This window comes from Spinacia oleracea, chromosome 2 (genome assembly GCF_020520425.1).
Source record: "Spinacia oleracea cultivar Varoflay chromosome 2, BTI_SOV_V1, whole genome shotgun sequence".
In the NCBI taxonomy this organism is placed as follows: Eukaryota; Viridiplantae; Streptophyta; class Magnoliopsida; order Caryophyllales; family Amaranthaceae; genus Spinacia; species Spinacia oleracea.
Genome location: NC_079488.1, coordinates 106920855 through 106939647, shown reverse-complemented (window position 1 = coordinate 106939647; position 18793 = coordinate 106920855). Strand labels below are relative to the sequence as shown.

Here is an 18793-nt window from a genome sequence, read left to right as displayed (position 1 = left end):
AAGCTCGTTTATAAACTCGGCTCGATTAATAAATGAGCCGTTCACGAACAGTTCGCGAACAGTTCGCGAACACAAAATATTTTAAACGAACCGAGCTTGAACAAATTTTTGAGCTCGGTTAAAAGCTCGGGCTCGGGCTCGAGCTCGCATAAGTTAAATGAACATGAACATGAACAGGGTAAAGCTCGGCTCGGCTCGGCTCATTTACACCCCTATTTCCAAGTAAGGAGATTGCATTATTGACCAATATTCGTAATTTATAATTGATCAATAGGTTGTGTGCGCATCCAATATAAAAAATTTATTATACATCGGGATTATTTTATCTAATTCTAGTAAATGTTAACCTGTTTTGAATAACTTTTTTTTATAATCGTACCTCTGTTTCCAAAAGATTTTTACGTTTATCATATTCCACGATTCTTCCGGCAAATATTAAATAGAGCAAATGTCAACTACTTACCATTCGAAGTGAGAGTTGAGGGGTTTTATTCTTCTTTTGTACTCCGTATGTGAACACAGAACATTGTTAAACACCTGTACTTAACATTAACTTTTCATAAAACTTGATGCTGATTCAGTTTTTGATTTGGTAGAATCTTAATTACAAAAGGAATTGTTAAAGTTTATCCAACGAGATCGAAAAATATTTTTTTAAAAAAAGAAGAAATGATACAAAGTGTATACCACTAACTTTTCGGAACGACCTTAAATATCACTCGATAAAAGTCTAATTATAATTAATCAGGCTTTGTTTCTCATAAAACTTATTTGTGTCATCGTTTTATCACTTCGTTGACAAATAAAAACATTAGGAACGGAGGTAAGAGAAAAGAATACCCCGTACGTTAAAACTAACCTACAACTATCCGACCAATCAAAATATTTAACCGTGAGATTCCTATAATTAATTATTCGTTTATAGTACGAATTTAGTTGTGACGATTATACTATTTAAAAAGACAATAATCCTTAACGAAAAGAAAAAAAAGGAAATTAATCAGAATCACACTCCACGTACCCTTCCTAATCAATCATTCTAGGTTAATTAAAATCACACTCTTCAAATACATTTTCTTTTTAAAAAAATGAAATAATTTGAAACACTGATCGCGTGCATCTAGGTACGTATTTGATCTGACCAAACAACCCTGATGCGTGGAATGAGAATCTTTGATTCTATATAAATAGAGACTTCCTTCCACCACCAAAAGTCTTCATTGATAAATTTCTTTCTCCTCCTACTTTCTCTCTCTTCTCCTGAATCTTTTCTCTCTCATTAAAAAAAAACCTAAAAAATGTCTCTGAATGATCTCATTAACCTTGATCTTTCAGAAACATCTGAGAAGATCATTGCTGAATACATATGGTACACGCTATTTTATTTTCATTTTTATTTTTTTCAATCTCTCTGTTTTTATTTATTTATTTATTTATTTATTTGCTTGATTAATTAATTAATATTTTTCAATCACAGGATCGGAGGATCTGGGTTGGATATGAGAAGCAAAGCAAGGGTATTTTCTTCTTCTATTTGACAGAATGATCAATCCTTTCGAATTCGACTGAGTATTTTATTACGAAATTGCTACCCGATCATTTTGATTTTTTTTTTCCCAATATTCATCTATTAACGTTGACAATATATCAACGTGATAATTTCGAAATATCAATTTTTGTTGGTTTTATTAGTCAAAACAAAATTATAAATATTAATGGTCGAAATTGTGTACGAGGTAATATACTGTATGTTATTATGGTGATGAAAATAAAAAATGTGCGTTTGTTGGACAGACGTTGCCAGGGCCAGTGAGTGATCCAGCAAAATTGCCAAAATGGAATTACGACGGATCAAGCACCAATCAAGCCCCTGGTGATGACAGTGAAGTCATCATATAGTATGTTTCTTTATTAATTACCCCTTTTTTAGTGGTGTTAATTATAATTTGTCATTCATTTTTCTTAATTTGATTCAGTTTTAAGCAATTAAAATTACACCGATCAATTTTTTATATATATAAAAGTAATCAAATCTCGCCTTTTCTGATTAAAAGCACATTTGTAGGAGTTAAAAGCACATTTTTGCGGGTTAAAAAGTATATTTTAACAATTTAAAAGCCAATTTTTTAAAACTAAATTTTATTTTTCATTTATAGAAATGTATACGTGCTTTTAATTTGTAAATTTGAACTTTTAATATACAAATATGTTGTGCTTTTTGTGGTATTAAAAATATAAAATGACCAGACTACAAATACTTCTACATGCAACGGATGTACCAATTGAGGTTGACATGAGAAGGGTCTCTCGCTCCTTAACCAAGGTCTCGGGTTCGAGCTTTGGGAATGGAAAAAATCTCAACTAGGAAGGGATGCTGCCCATCGAGGTACCCATGCAAACTCCCGCGGAAGATTAGTCCACTCGCCGAAGGCGGTGGAAACTCCTCGTAGTAGAACCAAAAAAAACATGCAACGGATGTAACTTCTCCCAAATTGATTTTAAAAGATCCTTGAAAATATTTCTTGGAAGCATTAGAAAGATACTAAAAATACTTGAGAATCAGTTTTAAATTGCTGTCAATCAGAGTCGTGTACGGTGGGCTATTAGCCTATTAATTGTACTCTATAGTAATTAATTATAACCCAGCTGTTTTTGGGACCTATCAATTTTGGCACCTTTTCTTTAAATTTTTTTTAAAATAATAAAAATAAAAATAAAAATATAAAAAGTCAAAAGAATCTTGATCATGTATGAACATGGTATCCATGGCAACTTAAAACGCACAACATACTTGTATAGTATAACTATTTGATTGATTATCGAATATAACCATTTGTATAATGTGACATATGCAGTCACTAGTATGTAACAGCTAATACGAAATAATTAATGTACGTTTGGTTATTTGAAACAGTCCCCAGGCTATATTCAAGGATCCATTCAGAAGAGGTAACAATATCCTGGTAAGTTTAAAGTCGAAGAGGCCAGATAATTACGTTAGTGTCGTGTTGGTGTACGTTAGAAACGTAGGGATTAAGATTTAAGATGTTACGTTACTAGTTACCGTGACAAAGATTATGTTCTTTTTTTTTCTTTTTTCTTTTTTTTTTTTTTTGTGGCGGCCTTTTGAAATTGTTACTTTATAAAACGGGGTAATTTGTATAGGTCATGTGTGATGCATATACTCCAGCAGGAGAGCCAATTCCAACAAACAAGAGGTACAATGCTGAGAAAATCTTTAGCCACCCGGACGTCGCTGTTGAGGAGCCATGGTATTAATTATTCTTCTTTTCCTTTTATTTTATAAATTATAAATGGGACGGGAGATTCGAACATGAGACCTATTATTGTACATAAACCCCCCGATCTTAATTATTAGGCCAAACATCATTGGTAGAAATTATTTTATTTTAGGTTCCTCTTTTTCTTCGTGATTATTTTAGCTTCATGGTGCCTAAACCCTAACCCTTTAAATACCTTAAAAAAAAAAAAAACTCCTCACAAAGTCACAATAATGTGCGTGGAGTGTGGACATAAGATAAATTCAAGTTTAGCAGCGGAGTTTGACTACAAAAATAACTAGGTTTGCTTAGTATTTAATGGGGTTATTGACTTGGTCAGTTTTAATGTTCATCATCTTACGATAGTCACCAAACTCTATAATTGTTTTATGTACTTTGTTGTAACAAAATTTTCAATGGTTGTTGCAAATGGCAATTTATTTTTATTATTCGTCGACAGTCCATATTGCTACTTGCTAAGTGCTTATGGACCGTTGACGAATAATTGATTAGTTTCAAAGAGATTGCTTTCCAAAATAATTTAATAATATTCGCTTGCGTAACCTTACAACATATCAACTCATCAAGTTGTTATAGTCATATCAAAGGAAAGATGTTATGTGTTTAGGAAGTGTGTTAGTTTAAGTAATGGGTTGGTAAACTTAAAAAGGTATCACTTGCTCTTTAAATTTTGGGGAAATTTTAAAGGGCAAAACAAAAAATTTGTACCAGAAAAATCTATTTACTATATACTAAAAGAGACACCAGGAATGACACGTGTCACTTCCTGGTGAAAATTTTTCCCGCCAAAAACTAATTTCTAAAAATATATTTTTTTTATTCTTTTTTTATTTTCTCTCCTTTTGTATAAATGTTTATATATGGAAAAAAAATATAAGATTATGGAATATGCCATTATTAAAATTTTGGTAAATTTTTAGTCAAACTGTCATATCAATAATAGAAAATATTCTTACTCGATATTTTGGTCAAATTAACATATTAAATATATCAAATATTTTAGTCACATCATCATATTAAACATATAAAATATATAATACGTAGTAAGTTAAAATATGATAAAATGAGTACATTGGAGATTATTAATTACACAATAGATTTAAGGGATAAATAATTCAATTAAAATTTTTATAAAAAAGATGGTCAAATAATAATTTTTAAATATCCGTGCGTGCACGGGACCTAATCTAGTTGGGAATATACTAGAGTCGATCACCAGATAGAACGTACTATACCTAGAAAAAGTGGAATACCTCCTTTTGATAAATATAACGTGAAAACTTTGAGTCTCTAGACACACCTCTTATGAATTACGGTCTACATGGTAAGTGTAACATAATTTGAATTAAAAACTCTTTTTTATGGTGTGAATTAGCCACAGGGAAATTCAAATCTATACTATACATTAAAATGTGTCTATAAGAAAGTATATGTGACACGTGATGCTCTATGGGCCGTTCGCTCCATGTAATCTACATGTACATAACAAAAATGTCAAGTATGGTTTGAACCCCTGTCCTTGAGTTTATATGATAAAGTTGTTACCACTAAGCAATTACTTCATGTTATCATTGCAAAAACAAAAATATAAGTAATGTGAATGTTATTAATATGTAGTAACCCGGAGAATCGCCCGAACCCAAAAAATTAGTTATAATATAAATGGAGGGAGGAGGATTCGAACTTGTGATCTAACGTGCATAGACTCTCAATTTTAACTACTAGGACAAGATATAATGAAAACTCTTTTTCCTATTAAGCATTGTAAAAGTGATAAAACTATGATGTTTCTCGTGGGTATAGTGGAAAGGGATATTGGGGAAGATACCATGAATCTTACTAGTCACGGAGTACTAATGTTAGATAAATGAATGTGTTACTTTTGCTTTTGAAAGAGGGGTTAGTAGCCGTACTGCACTTGTTAATGTCTGAATTGTCTTTTAGCTTCCACATGATTTGTTTATATAATTCATCACCAAAGGGGACTTGATTAGAATTTCTCCGGGTCCATGGTCCACCTGGCACCTGCAATTGCAAGTGGCAAGTTATGTTTCATGCATGATTAGTTTCGGTAATTCTTTTGGTGCACAGTAAACATTATCGTGCACATTTAATAACTCCATAGTCTAGGCTTTCTTAGGGATTAACTGTAAATGGCATTAACCTATCCGGCCGATTATAGAAAGTGTTGCACTATAAAACTCGGAGGGAGTACTTTGTATCTTTCTATTTGTTAACCGGCTAAAATTACAATAATCAACATCTATCACAACGACAAATGTTAAGTCTGGGCAAAGTTTTGTTCTGCTTATGAAAACTTAGAAGCCAAAAAATGGTCCATCCTAGGATTCTTTTTTTTTTTCCTTTTGTTTACTTCGCTAAGATGTCGGTGTTATTTCTCTATTATCAAAACAAACAAATTCAAATAGTGATGCTCGAATTTATTTTATTTTTTTTGTAATTATTATTTGGACTTTTCTTATACCTTCTGTTACATAGCGGGAGCCTTGTGCACTGAGTACGACCTTGATAGATACGAAGAACTTCCACAGTTCCACCGTCCCGGAATACTCGCAACAGTTTGATTAGACATGCTTGTCAATGCACAATTTTGACCATCAATATCTTTAATTATATATTATAAAAACTTATTACTACTAATATTTTGAAAATATATATACTAAGATGAAGCCAACAATATATTTTATGCTAACACTTATTTTCATGTACTATAAATAAAATAGGATCAAAGCTAATTATGTGAATAGTGCAAAAAGTTAAACCGTTATGAGTATTTCGGGACATAGGGAGTAATTGTCAAACATGGGCCCATTTTATTTTTATGGTTGTTTTATTGATAACTTATTGATGATCACACCGCAAGTTAGGTAGGAGTGCCTATCTTCAGCTTGTGCCCCTTGATAGTTGCGCATTCTTATCAATATGACTTTGTAAAGTGGTACCACTTGCTTATATTATACTCCGTAGAATGATATGTCGTTTTCCCTGTGTTTGTGCCAAATATCATCACCTTGGTTTCATGCTACAGTATTTGCTTTTATCAACAACTTTTTTTTAATGAAATTTGCATCCTAAACTATTTAAAATGGAGAAAAAACATTTATTTTATGTTTTCTTAAAAACCTCGTTACATATGTGGACTTATGGAGTAGGTTAACTATGTAATTTTGTGTAAATGTTCGTGATATCACATTGTCACATTGACACTATTTTAGTAAGTACTCCGTGGTTATTCATTATTTATGAAAAGTACTCTTTATTAAGTATTATATTTTCTCCGTTCTTTTTTATGTACTGTATCACTTTTTAAAAAGAGTGTTTTTTATATATCCACTTCTATTTTATTCTACTTTTTTGCAATTATTTTTTACCATCTTACTCTTATTCCCCATAATAATTGAACATTTTTTGTACTTTATCCATTACAAAGTGTTTCAATTAATTTATTACACCTCTCTTACTTTTCCACGTTTTTTACGCTCGATCGCTACTCGTCAAAACAAGAGTTTACCATAAATGAAAACATAAAAAAAAAAAAAAAAAAAAAACCTGGAGGGTGTATGCATTTCGTTCCATCAGTTCACTGCTAACGATAAATAATGGGGGCGAATGTACACTGCCATACACATAGTTAACTCCTTTTACATTCTTGTACAGTTGTACTCCGTGATTGTTTGGTTAATCAAAGGAAAGTACTTTTGAAGTTGTACTTGTTTGATTGAATGTTTGTGTGTATTCCAACTTAATTTTCAGGTATGGGATTGAGCAAGAATACACGCTCCTTCAGAAGGATATCAACTGGCCTCTTGGATGGCCCGTTGGTGGCTTCCCTGGTCCTCAGGTACCGTACTCTAGCAAACGATCTGTTAAGTTTTGTTCGTGTAATATTAATTATATAAATGATATTTGGTTTGGTTTGGTTTGGTTGGTATAGGGGCCGTACTATTGCGGTGTAGGGGCTGATAAATCGTTTGGGCGTGACATTGTGGATGCTCACTACAAGGCCTGTGTCTATGCTGGTATTGATATCAGTGGAATTAATGGTGAAGTCATGCCAGGACAGGTATTTATCCAAATATATATCCATCCAATTTGTTTCTTAATTCTTTCTTTTTGGTTAGTTTTGACCTCTGATCATACATAGTATTAGTAACCATCAAATTCTTGTTCTATAATAAACACCGCCTTTTTTCTCCACATTAGCGACAATTTCAAGCAAACCAAGTAAAATCTGCCTCTACCTCATGCTTTAGTGATAAGTTCAGTTCAGAAAAAATAAGTTATTTTTGAAAGACAAAACAAGTCGAATAGAAAGGAGCTTAAGCAAGTTTTTTTGCTTAACTAGTATGTACTTGGTGTAATTCTCTTTGATTTGTAACGTAAAATTCTCTTGGCGTAAATTCTGCAGTGGGAATTCCAAGTTGGTCCTACTGTTGGAATTTCTTCTGGTGATCAAGTTTGGGTTGCTAGATACATTCTCGAGGTACCCTTTTTCTTAATCGATCTTGCTTCTTTTTTCACTCACCTTGTTTATATCTCTATATATTATCCATTAATGTTGTTGGTTTGATCTGGTAAAACAGCGAATTGCTGAGATTGCTGGAGTAGTTGTTTCTTTCGACCCCAAGCCAGTCAAGGTTTGCCATATTCTTTATGTTATTAATACATCATTGTAAATATTTACATCAAGAAATTATCATTTATTTTTCTTATTTGTGCTCCAATCTCAAAACAAACAGGGTGACTGGAATGGTGCTGGTGCTCACACCAACTACAGGTAACTATAATTTCAAGACTTATTCAATTATTAGATGTTTGAAGTTTAGGACTTGGGAGTTAGATTATATTACTCCATACCTCGGTTCCCAAATGATCATCATGCTTAGAATTTGCACGGTAATTATGGAACTTTGATGACCATGTGATGGCGGGCAACAAGTAGAAAAATAAGTGGGGCTATAAACTGCCTAACAATGCAAGTGGATGAAAATTAATATTAAAGTAAGGGCATAAATTTCAAATTTATATGCCTAAAATGGATAAAGTAGAGAGTAAAGAACTTTCAGCAACAGACTAAAACGAAAAGTGTAAAGAATTTTTAGAAACGGAGGTACGTAGTATATAGATTTTGACACTTTGTGCTTATGATTCTTCTATATATGATCAGCACAAAGTCGATGAGGAATGATGGTGGGATCGAAGTTATTAAGAAAGCCATCGAGAAGTTGAGCCTCCGTCACAAGGAGCACATTGCTGCCTACGGAGAGGGTAACGAGAGGAGACTCACTGGTCGTCATGAGACTGCCGACATCACCACTTTCTCCTGGGTAAGCAATTCAACACCAACTTTAATCACCATGAAAATCTAGTTATTCTCCACCCTTATTAATTAGTAGAAGAACCAATTTATTGTTCATATTCATCAATTAGATTCATTCTTGTTGGTTTCTTGTATTTGTACTGATATGTTTTGTTGTATAATAATGTTGCAAAATTCAGGGTGTTGCAAATAGGGGTGCTTCTGTCCGTGTTGGACGCGACACAGAGAAAGAAGGCAAAGGTACGTAATTCTTAAAATCTTGTCTCTTCTACTTTACTCGTTTGATTTCAATTAAACGTAGGAAGGACCGTTTAAGAGGGGTACGTACATAGTAATTGACAAATTTTCAAATTTAAATCTTTTACGCTACTACTAGTATTTGTTAATCGTTTTTCATATGCGGAGTACTAAAATAGATTGTGGGTGGAAATAGACGCTATAAAATACCACGTATAAGGAGAAGATCGAAAATGGCGTTCTAATTAAGTTATGAGTGATGATAAAGGTCGCAAGTTGCGACAATATTTAGTTGTCGCAATCTTACGTGTCGAAGTTTAATTGGTACATACAGGCGCCATGTAGGATATGCGTCATCAGATATTTTTACTATCAATGCAATATTTTTACTATGAAAATACGTAAATAAGGTAGTAGATATAAAAAGGAAACAAATTAGAATATTAAGATTTTCCTACTTTTTTTTTGAAACATGTATAGCATGTTATATAAATTAAATATTTTAGTTTCCAATTTAAATCATGACACATAAGCATGACATGCCATCATTGTGACACACCTTAAAGGTCGCATGTTGCTACCTTTATCATTTTCGTTAAGTTATATTGTGTGGTACATTGTTGCATGAACAGGTTACTTTGAAGACCGAAGGCCAGCATCAAACATGGATCCTTACGTGGTTACCTCCATGATTGCTGAAACAACTATCCTTGGGAAGCCTTGATTTGCAAGATTTTGACAAATTAATTTGGACAATATATATTAGCATTTACTAGTATGGATTATGTGAATTTGGATTATCGATCTTTGGTATTTTGTTTGTGATTTTAGACTACATATGTAATGCATTGTGAATCTAGTACTGCATTGCTTGCCTCTCGTGTGTGGGCATTTATCGACCTACAGCCAATTTTTTTACATTAAAGTTGGATTTGGCTGGTTTAATTTAGACCTATCTGCATCTTTGATCGAAACTAGCGTTTTTAATTATTGATTTTGCAAGTATATACCATTTCTCAATTTCATAAACCCAATTTCCAACTTTAAAGTACCCACTTTATTTTCACTTGTTTTATAGACTGGCCTTTCAGTTGATTGAATAGACTTCCGCGGCCTTTAGACACCGTTAATTGGATAGTGATTTGAAAAACCTGTAACTAGTACAACCTAAACTAGTTACTCATTCTGTTCTCGAATATTAGTCTCATTTGAAATCTTACACTATTCACAATTAAATAGAATCTTGAAACGAGTTAAAAAGTTAAAACATGGCTAATATTTAAAAACGGGAGAGTACACGTTTTTAGAGATTATTACAAACGTTACAATACAACAAAAATACAACGCGGTGAAAGCCGAGAGGCAAGAGGATTCTTGTGCAGACCGTACGTTGTTTTACGAATTGACGAGATGGCCTTGCTTGCATATCCAGTACGTCCATTTCGGTGCATCGTACAAGATCATCTGTGTTATAAAATTGATCTGTTGATCAAGCTTAATTACGGAGTAGCACTTATCTTCGAGATTTCCAATTTATTTCAGAAAAACAAAAATACTGCATGTTGGAGTAATGTCTTTTCTATTATAAGCTATAATGCAAGGACGACACTTCATAAAATATAAAACTAACCGTTGTCGGGCACACCGATCGACAAGTAAGCTTAATTATTACCCTTATGATACCAAACTTTGCATCCGTATCCCGTGTCCGTACAACCTTGATAATAAGTTAACAAGCTTGTCACGGATAGGGTGTGGCCGACTTGAATACGCCACGGGATTCAGGCTGGTGCCTGTATTAGAATAGAACTATAGAGTACAAAGGGAAAATAATTAAAAACACGATAATAAGTTACCAAGCTTGTCACAGGTAGGGTGTGGCCGACTTGTATACGCCACGGGATTCAGGATGGTGCCTGTATTAGAATAGAACTATAGGGTACAAAGGGAAAATAATTAAAAACACGATAATAAGTTAACAAGCTTGTCACATGTAGGGTGTGGCCGACTTGTATACGCCACGGGATTCAGGCTGGTGCCAGTATTAGAATAGAACCATAGAGTAGGAAGGAAAATTAATTAAAAAAATATTAGAATAGAACTATAGAGTACAAAGGGAAAATAATTAAAAACACGATAATAAGTTAACAAGCTTGTCACATGTAGGGTGTGGTCGACTTGTATACGCCACGGGATTCAGGCTGGTGCCTGTATTAGAATAGAACCATAGAGTAGGAAGGAAAATTAATTAAAAAAATGACGGCTGTGGGATTTGAACCCACGCCCTTTCGGACCAGAGCCTAAATCTGGCGCCTTAGACCACTCGGCCAAACCGTCTTTATTGTACTTTCAACTTCAATCAAAACTTATGTATCAAGGTACTTAAAGTTATGTCCATTTATGATTTTTTGACAAGCTTTTAAATTTGTGTTTCCAGTAGAATGGAAATACGCGCATGTGTTTTAATTCAGAGAAATAATAGCAAGAGATGAGGCATTTTTTTTGGTTACATCCACAATCGGTCTCGTGTAATCGTGTGTATCGTGTTTATACTTTTATAATAGATATATTTCGTCAATGTATATGCTACCTTTTTATATGTTGTGAATTTGTTATGTTATTCATCAAACTCGTAACAGATTTGTTATCTTTACCGCTTTTTCTCCATGTTAGTCATAAGTTTCTAGTGGTCTTACACTCGTAACAGTCGTGGACTCGTGTTAAGCAATTTAGTATTGTGACTATTTGGTGCAACTCCACTAACTATTGTATGTGTAATAAAATATATATTAGTATTTTGAAATAAACACTTGAAAACTATTGCAATCATACTTATAATATAATTAAATTAAGAATAATTTTTTTTAAGGGAAATAAATTTTGTTTTATTTATTAGAAATTCTTATTTACAAGTGGTGTACAATATTATCGTACACCGAGGTAAAAGTTAAATAAAAATGCTTAAAATTCATCCTTATAGATGTAAAAGTTATATACTCCCTCCGTTCCGGAATACTTGACATGTTTTCCTTATCGGGTCGTCCCTTAATACTTGACTTGTTTCTAAAAATGGAAATATTCTAACAATATTATATTATTTCTCACTCCACCCCTATTAAACCACCTACCCCCTACTCCATACAAAAAATAATTAAAAATTCAACCCCTACTCTCCCCCAACCCCACCTCTTAACCCACCTCCCACTAACTACATTAAAATAATACCCCACTATCAACTACTACCTATTAAATTAAATAAGTCAATTCAAGTCCCTTAAACTCTGTGCCGGTCAAATCGGGTCGAGTATTCCGGGACGGAGGGAGTATTATTTTAGTGAGAAATTTTTTCATTTCAATAAAAGTTATTTATTCAATTCAAAATCACTACTAATGTATAAAATTAATCAGTTACCCCTTAAAATGTTTATCAATCAATTTTTTTTATATAATATAAAAATTAATTAAAAATTTTAAATTTTTAAAAAATGGGTAAAAGTTATTATGGTACGTAAAAGACCTTTTGTTTATTTAAAAATAAAGGGAAGATAAGCAATATAATAAACTATTTGTCTAATATTAATAAGCAAAGTAGTACCCAACAATGAAGTATGGCGGTGTCCTTGGTCATTTACATATTAAACAGTTAATAGCTAATTCAACTAACTAGTCAAACGAGTTAATACAAACAATTAATAATTAGTCAAATCATCTAACAACTAACAACTCGTAACCAAACATGGCCTTAATTTTTTGATGTTAATTCTGAGTATTTCATTTCATATTTTCAATATTTTCTTAGTACAAGTTGGTACTTTCCTCGAGATTACTCATTCACCAGCGAGACCTCCAACCGTAAGAGGTGAATTGTCCCTAAGGGCATAACCTGGCCTAGATACCTTGATCACCTTACAAGATAAGCTGCTAGTGCTTGTTTGCTGTTAACATCCACAATTGCATATGTAGGAGTTTCTCTTAATCTTGTATCAGTATTTAAATAATTTAAAACAATAAGAAAAAATTTAACATTTTATGTGGACACCAAACTCCTCGAGAGTTGACTTATATAATACACTGTTAAAAAAAACTTGTATAGCAACGGATTTATATCAGTTTCTAATTTAAATATTCACAATCCGTCTATGAATTTATTTAGGGACAGAAATTGTAAATCTGTCTCTAATTTAGCGACGGATTTATAAATCCGTCTCTAATTTAACTACAGATTTATAATTCGTCTCTAATTAATCCGTCCCTAATGTGTTTTAGCAATTTCTCCGATGTAATTTAGAAACCTAAAGTCTAGGAGCAATTTCTCCTAAACTCTTCGTAGAAAGTTAGATATGATCTAAATTAGAGATGAAATTTTAAATCTGTCCCTAATTTAAAGACGGATTTTCTAGATCCGTTTCTAATATTTCTTTTAATTATTATCAAATTCACACATAGAAGTATACAAGTTGTATTTGGTGTACGTAGTTGGTTTGATTCCTACCAACACCGTTCTTGCGGCTGGGGATTCCCCTTATCCCGTCCCCTTGAAAAGCTAGATCGGGTTGACCTAAGCGAGATTCCGAATAGGTAATGGGACCCAGTTGAACTGAACAGCCAACAATAGGTGATTAAAAATAATCACAAAAAAATTAGGAACTATTTTTAGTTGCTAAATTTAGAGACAGATTCAAAAACCCGTCCCTAAATTTTAGAGATGGGTTTTATGGAATCAGTCCCTAACTCTTAATGACGGATGTATTTCGTCCCTAAATCCATCTCTAAGCACGTATAGCGATGGATTTGACCAATCTAGATACGGATTTGGTCCGTCGCTATATGAGCTCTTTTTGTAGTGATACTATTCTGGTATGTGGCACTAGTGTTTATGCACGCATTTCGAGTGTGTGATATTTTATATAAAACTAGTAGTTATGCACGCGATGCGTGTGTGGATTTTATAATGCATGTAAACCAACATTAAAAAATTAATAATATATTATCGTAGAATGACTACCATTTTCTTCAGAAAGTATTTTAACCAATGGTTTAATACCTATTGGAAGATTTCATCACAAATGCATGGTTGAAACGTCAAGAAAATTATTAAAAAATATCTATACAATGTAATTTGTACGTGATTTTTGTTGTCAAATAAAAGTTATACATGTTATTCATTAAGATTTTGGTTTACAATTTTTTTTTTTATGAAAAGCATAATTTCTTTGGTCATATACTTTTTCTGGTTTTATAGATGATAGACTGGTGAATCAAAAAATAAAAATGTCAAATTGTCAATATCTTTTGAAAGGTGTTTCTTTTAATAATAAGTCATAAACAATTTAGTACTACGGAGTACATGATTTTTTATAAAAACAATTTCGTGCATTATGATGGATGATAATGATAGAATCTCCGTTGCATTAGAGCTTTAACAATAACATATGATTAAAAAAATATAGTAGAAATGCCGATTATAATGTGAAAAATAAGACTGGAGTAGGAAATGACATATGAACATCATTTTCATCTAGCTCCTTAGTTTCTACAAAAAATTTGTAACAGAAAAATAAAGAACTTGATTAGTTATTACAAAGTAATAAATTAACGATTTGAAAATACGTTTTTTTCATGAAATCCCCCTGATGTCCTCAAGTTAAGGAAATTCACCAAATGTCATAAATTTCAATAATACATAAAAACTTATTTCAAAACTTAATACACCAAATATTCTTAATGGAGTTATCAACCCCATAATTAACCAATTAATGTCCAATTAATCCACCTAATTCCTAATTAACACCCCTAATCAACTCACCCATTAAAAAACTTAATTAACCCATACATTAACCCACTGACTGTAATCCCCCGTAAATTTATAAATTTTATTAATATATTTTAACGTAATTATTTATATTTAAATAGAATTTATGAATTTTAAGTAGTAAGTATATAATTAACGTATATTTATTTTATTTTAAGTACGTTCTAAATATTTAACGATTTTTGAACTTTATTATATTTATATATTTAATGTGTATTTAATTTCATTTAAATATATTCTAAAGATTTTAACGGTTTGTGCAATCAAAAATGATTTTAGAATTTTATGTTGAAAAGAATTTGAATCAGGAAAACTCGTTGAATTTAGAAAACAATCCTTAGCAGTGTTGAATTCAAATCATAAAACAAATTCTAATCCTAGCCCAAATCGGTAAAGCCCAAAGAGATAACCCACAATTCCCTATCCATGTTTCAATTCAATTTCACGTAAAACAAGAATCTCAATTCTCTCTCCTTTATTCAACTTCACGTGAAAGAAAACCCTCAAAACCCTTCCTCCCCTTCACGTGAAATTGCTGCTTCTCTCTCCCCTTTGTCAGTCGCCACCACCAGCGCGCACCGACCTCCTGCCACCAGTCACCGGCGAGTCGCACCGCCGGTAACTCCTCTCTTTCGTTCTCCTTTTTCATCTCTCTTCTTGTTCGTTCTTCTCTTCACACAATTTGATTTCTTGCTCTTCTCCTTACGTGCGTGTTGCTTGTCTTTCGCACAGCGCCGCCACGAAACCAGCGTTCTTGGCCTTGTTTCAGCCACCGTGTCGTCGCCTGAACGTTGTCCTTTTGCACGGTAGTCCCTCTTGACTCTTGTCCCTCCTTGTTTCTTCTTCGTTGTTTCTCTTTCTTTTATTTTCGCTCCCCCCATTAATCGTGCTTGTGTCGCACAGCCACCACCACCACTCACGGCCGTCGAGCAAGTTCTGCCGCCTCCAGTCGCGCCTCTCACCGCCGGCCACCTTCGTCCTCCCTTCCTTTTGGTTAATCCCTGAAAAACCCTAAGTGAATTTAATGTTTTTAAATTATGTTTAAATTATGTAATATTAATGTTTTAATAATTTAATTAGGGTTTTCATATTTAAACTATTAAGTTTTGATGATGTATTTAGAAATTTCAGATTATATGTTGTTGAAATTAATGTAATCATTTTCAGATTTGTTAATTGCGTAAGTTAGAGTTTTAATGAAGTTTTATTAATTTAATTCATGATTATTGAATGTAAATTATAAGTTATTATGCTTAAATTATATTTTCAGATTATATATTATGCTTAATTAATAATTTAATTTTCAGATTACATAGTTGAATTGAAATAAGGAATTTAATTAGTAAAGCATGGATTTTTAAGGTTTTAATGTTCTAAAATCATAATAGAATGATTATACATTATTAAAGCTATTATTTTTATGATTCTAAGAATGTTAATTATGTTTTGGAGTAGTTTGAAATTAGTTATATTGCTGAAAATTTAAAGTACGATGTTTGCAAAGAGTTTTCAACGAATTTCAATCACTAATTCAATAATTATGATGCTAGGAAATCAAAGGTTTAAGTTTTGATATTGGGGAATGTTCTAAATATGTTTAGGATGCATTTAGAATGCTTTGTTATGGTTGCCAATGATTAGGAATTGATTTGGGTACGTTTCTTGATTATTTTAGGCGGAGAATTCTTTGTGGGTGACTTTTGAATTCGTTAAAGTGGCCTATCAGTTTGTTTACACAAGGTACGTACATACCGTGTGCTTGGATGTGTGTTGTATTGAGAATATGATGAATATATTTATGAACTTGTTTATGTTGGAATTTCATGTTCAATGTTGTTGAATTAATGCGTTGAGCATAGAACTTTATTTATAAGAATTGAATCATGTTAGCATGGAATATTGACGCAAGCATGTTGGTTTTGTGGAACTTTATATTATTTAATATTGGTTTAGATCTTTATTGATCGTTGTTCCTCTTTAGATTTTCACTACTTTATAAGGGCCGAGGACCTTGTTTGGTAGTTGAACCTTATACATATGGATAAAGGAAGGATTAAAGTAGTTGGAATTGGCTCTTGGCTGAATGTTGTGATCATTGGTTTAATTCAAAGATAAAAGAAGTTGTGTTTACTAGTTGAATATAATATTTATGTTTGATGGGTCATAACCAAGTATTAAAAGTTAAGTCATGTAAAGTGAAAATGAGAAGCAATAGCTTTAGACTGTGCACGTCTAAATTGACGGACAATCAGGAGTTGGGGTCATGGGTAGCCTATGGCTTTTTCTGGGGCCGGATTGATCACCGGTTCTATTTTTATTTAAAAAGTCCCTCGATATCGCAGGTCATTGGGGTTTACGGAGTCGCGCCCGTACCTCGTCTTCCTTAGTGAAGAAGAAGAAGTTTCTAGTAGACAACTCAGTCCATTGACTATTTCAATTAAAATAATGTTAATGATACAAAGGTCTAGTTCAGTCAAATATGGTCTTCAAGTCGATATATCTTGATTATCCTTGCTTATGTTTTATCTAGTACCATGTTAGGATTGTTCGTTTAATAGAATCATGTTAGGATTATTATTGATTTAGTATGTAGTACTCAGCTTTGTTGATTACGTGCTTTTGCTTGTGCATGTTGATCATGGCTATGCCTTATTGATCCTGTGATGACCCAATCTTTGGTGAGCAGTCTCTAAGGATCAATAAGCATTGTCCATCTGCAGGTTTGAAGATGTTGCATCATTGGGATCGGGAATAGAGAGCTTGTATTTAGTTTTGGTTTGCTAAGTTAACTTGGGTTTGTTAATTGGGACTTTAAACTTGTCGTACTATTTATATTTCCTTATTTTCGTTGGATGATTTTTGGGATTAAACCTGTAATCGATTATTTATAAACCTAAAGTTAGTTTTATGTTTTCCGCTGCAAAATTCTGAATAAGCCGTTACGTTTTCACACGGGCGATAATGCCTTGATAATTCTCTACGTTTTATATTAAAATGTTGTTTTAGAAAAGAAAGAATTGTCGGGGTGTTACACTGACCCACCCATTTTTTTTCTTTTCTCTCTCCCTTCCTTCTTCCATTAACTCACCAAACCTTTTCCCCTTCCTTCCATTAAACCGAGCAACCCATTTTGCAGATTCTTCCACCACCACGCCCACCGTTTCATTTCTTTTCTCCCCTCCTCCCACCACCATAATAACCACTACCACTGATGTTAAAAACCCTTCAAAACTCAAGCAACCCGGATTCATGAATTAATTAATGAATTTATTTAAATCAAAAAATCAAATTGAATTTATTTAAATAAAAAAATCAAATTGAAGGCAAAATCAAATTGAAAACCCATTTATGCGTGCTCGGTTCTGTTTGCATCGAGTTATTTTGATTATCAATTAACATTTCATTCAAGAAGGCCCCTCCAACAAGTGCTCCGACAACAACATTTGGGTTGGGTTTTGTAGAATTTAGCCAAATAAATCCATCCTCACATATTGTGGATAATTGTCCCCATAACCCACAAGAAAACTCATTTCAATTGGATTGTTTCCCAACACATAACCAACCTGCCAAAATAAGAGAAAGAATATTGGGCCCTCCAATGGATTGACGATGCAGAATCCTTCGCCGATAGACTAATTTCGTTTGCTTGTATAGAAGGAATTTTCTTCTTTGGAAGCTTTAGGGTGATTTCTTGGATTTTGGAGGAGGACATTTGGTGATTTATGGGCTTCGGGTTCGATGATGACGAAGGAGAGAGCAACAACAAGGTAACTTCCATGGAGGGAAAGGAAGAAGGAAGGGGCTTAGAGACAAGAAAAAGTAATTAGGGAAAATGGGTTAATGGTGGGTTAATTGGGGTTGATGACGTCATAAAGGTACTTCGTGTATTAAGTTTTGAAATAGGGGTATTTTATGTATTATTGAAAGTTGATGGACATTTGGTGAATTACACCAAAATTCGGAGTGTTTCATGAAAAAATCGTTGAAAATATTTAGCAATAAAAGGTTAGGTTGAAAACTTTAAAATGAAATGATAGATTGAGATCCACCAATTGCGTGATAATTGTAAGATCGTAACTATAAAAGAAAGTGATATTGCAT

At 32.9% G+C, this 18793-nt stretch overlaps 1 protein-coding gene and 1 non-coding gene across 2 annotated transcripts; one reads left to right on the top strand and one right to left on the bottom strand.

Moving 5' to 3' along the window:
• The first annotated feature begins 1208 nt into the window (after positions 1 to 1208).
• Positions 1209 to 9854, top strand: LOC110786145 (glutamine synthetase nodule isozyme). Its single transcript, XM_021990686.2, has 13 exons — positions 1209 to 1369; positions 1478 to 1517; positions 1795 to 1898; positions 2915 to 2963; positions 3166 to 3272; positions 7077 to 7164; positions 7258 to 7386; positions 7732 to 7806; positions 7907 to 7960; positions 8063 to 8100; positions 8491 to 8650; positions 8823 to 8883; positions 9513 to 9854. Exons 1-13 carry the CDS (start codon positions 1299 to 1301, stop codon positions 9602 to 9604), a joined length of 1068 nt encoding a protein of 355 aa, XP_021846378.1. The 5' UTR covers positions 1209 to 1298; the 3' UTR covers positions 9605 to 9854.
• Positions 9855 to 11137: 1283 nt separating this feature from the next.
• TRNAL-UAG (transfer RNA leucine (anticodon UAG)) lies at positions 11138 to 11217 on the bottom strand. Its single transcript has one exon. It is a non-coding gene; the product is annotated as a tRNA-Leu (tRNA).
• Between the last annotated feature and the right edge of the window lie 7576 nt (positions 11218 to 18793).

Bases quoted from the DNA above. Each gene is read 5' to 3' on its own strand.
- LOC110786145 (XM_021990686.2), top strand. From the start codon at position 1,299: ATGTCTCTGAATGATCTCATTAACCTTGATCTTTCAGAAACATCTGAG. The intron at 2,964-3,165 runs GTAAGTTTAAAG...TAATTTGTATAG, and splicing joins GAAGAGGTAACAATATCCTG to GTCATGTGTGATGCATATAC. The intron at 3,273-7,076 runs GTATTAATTATT...CTTAATTTTCAG, and splicing joins GTCGCTGTTGAGGAGCCATG to GTATGGGATTGAGCAAGAAT.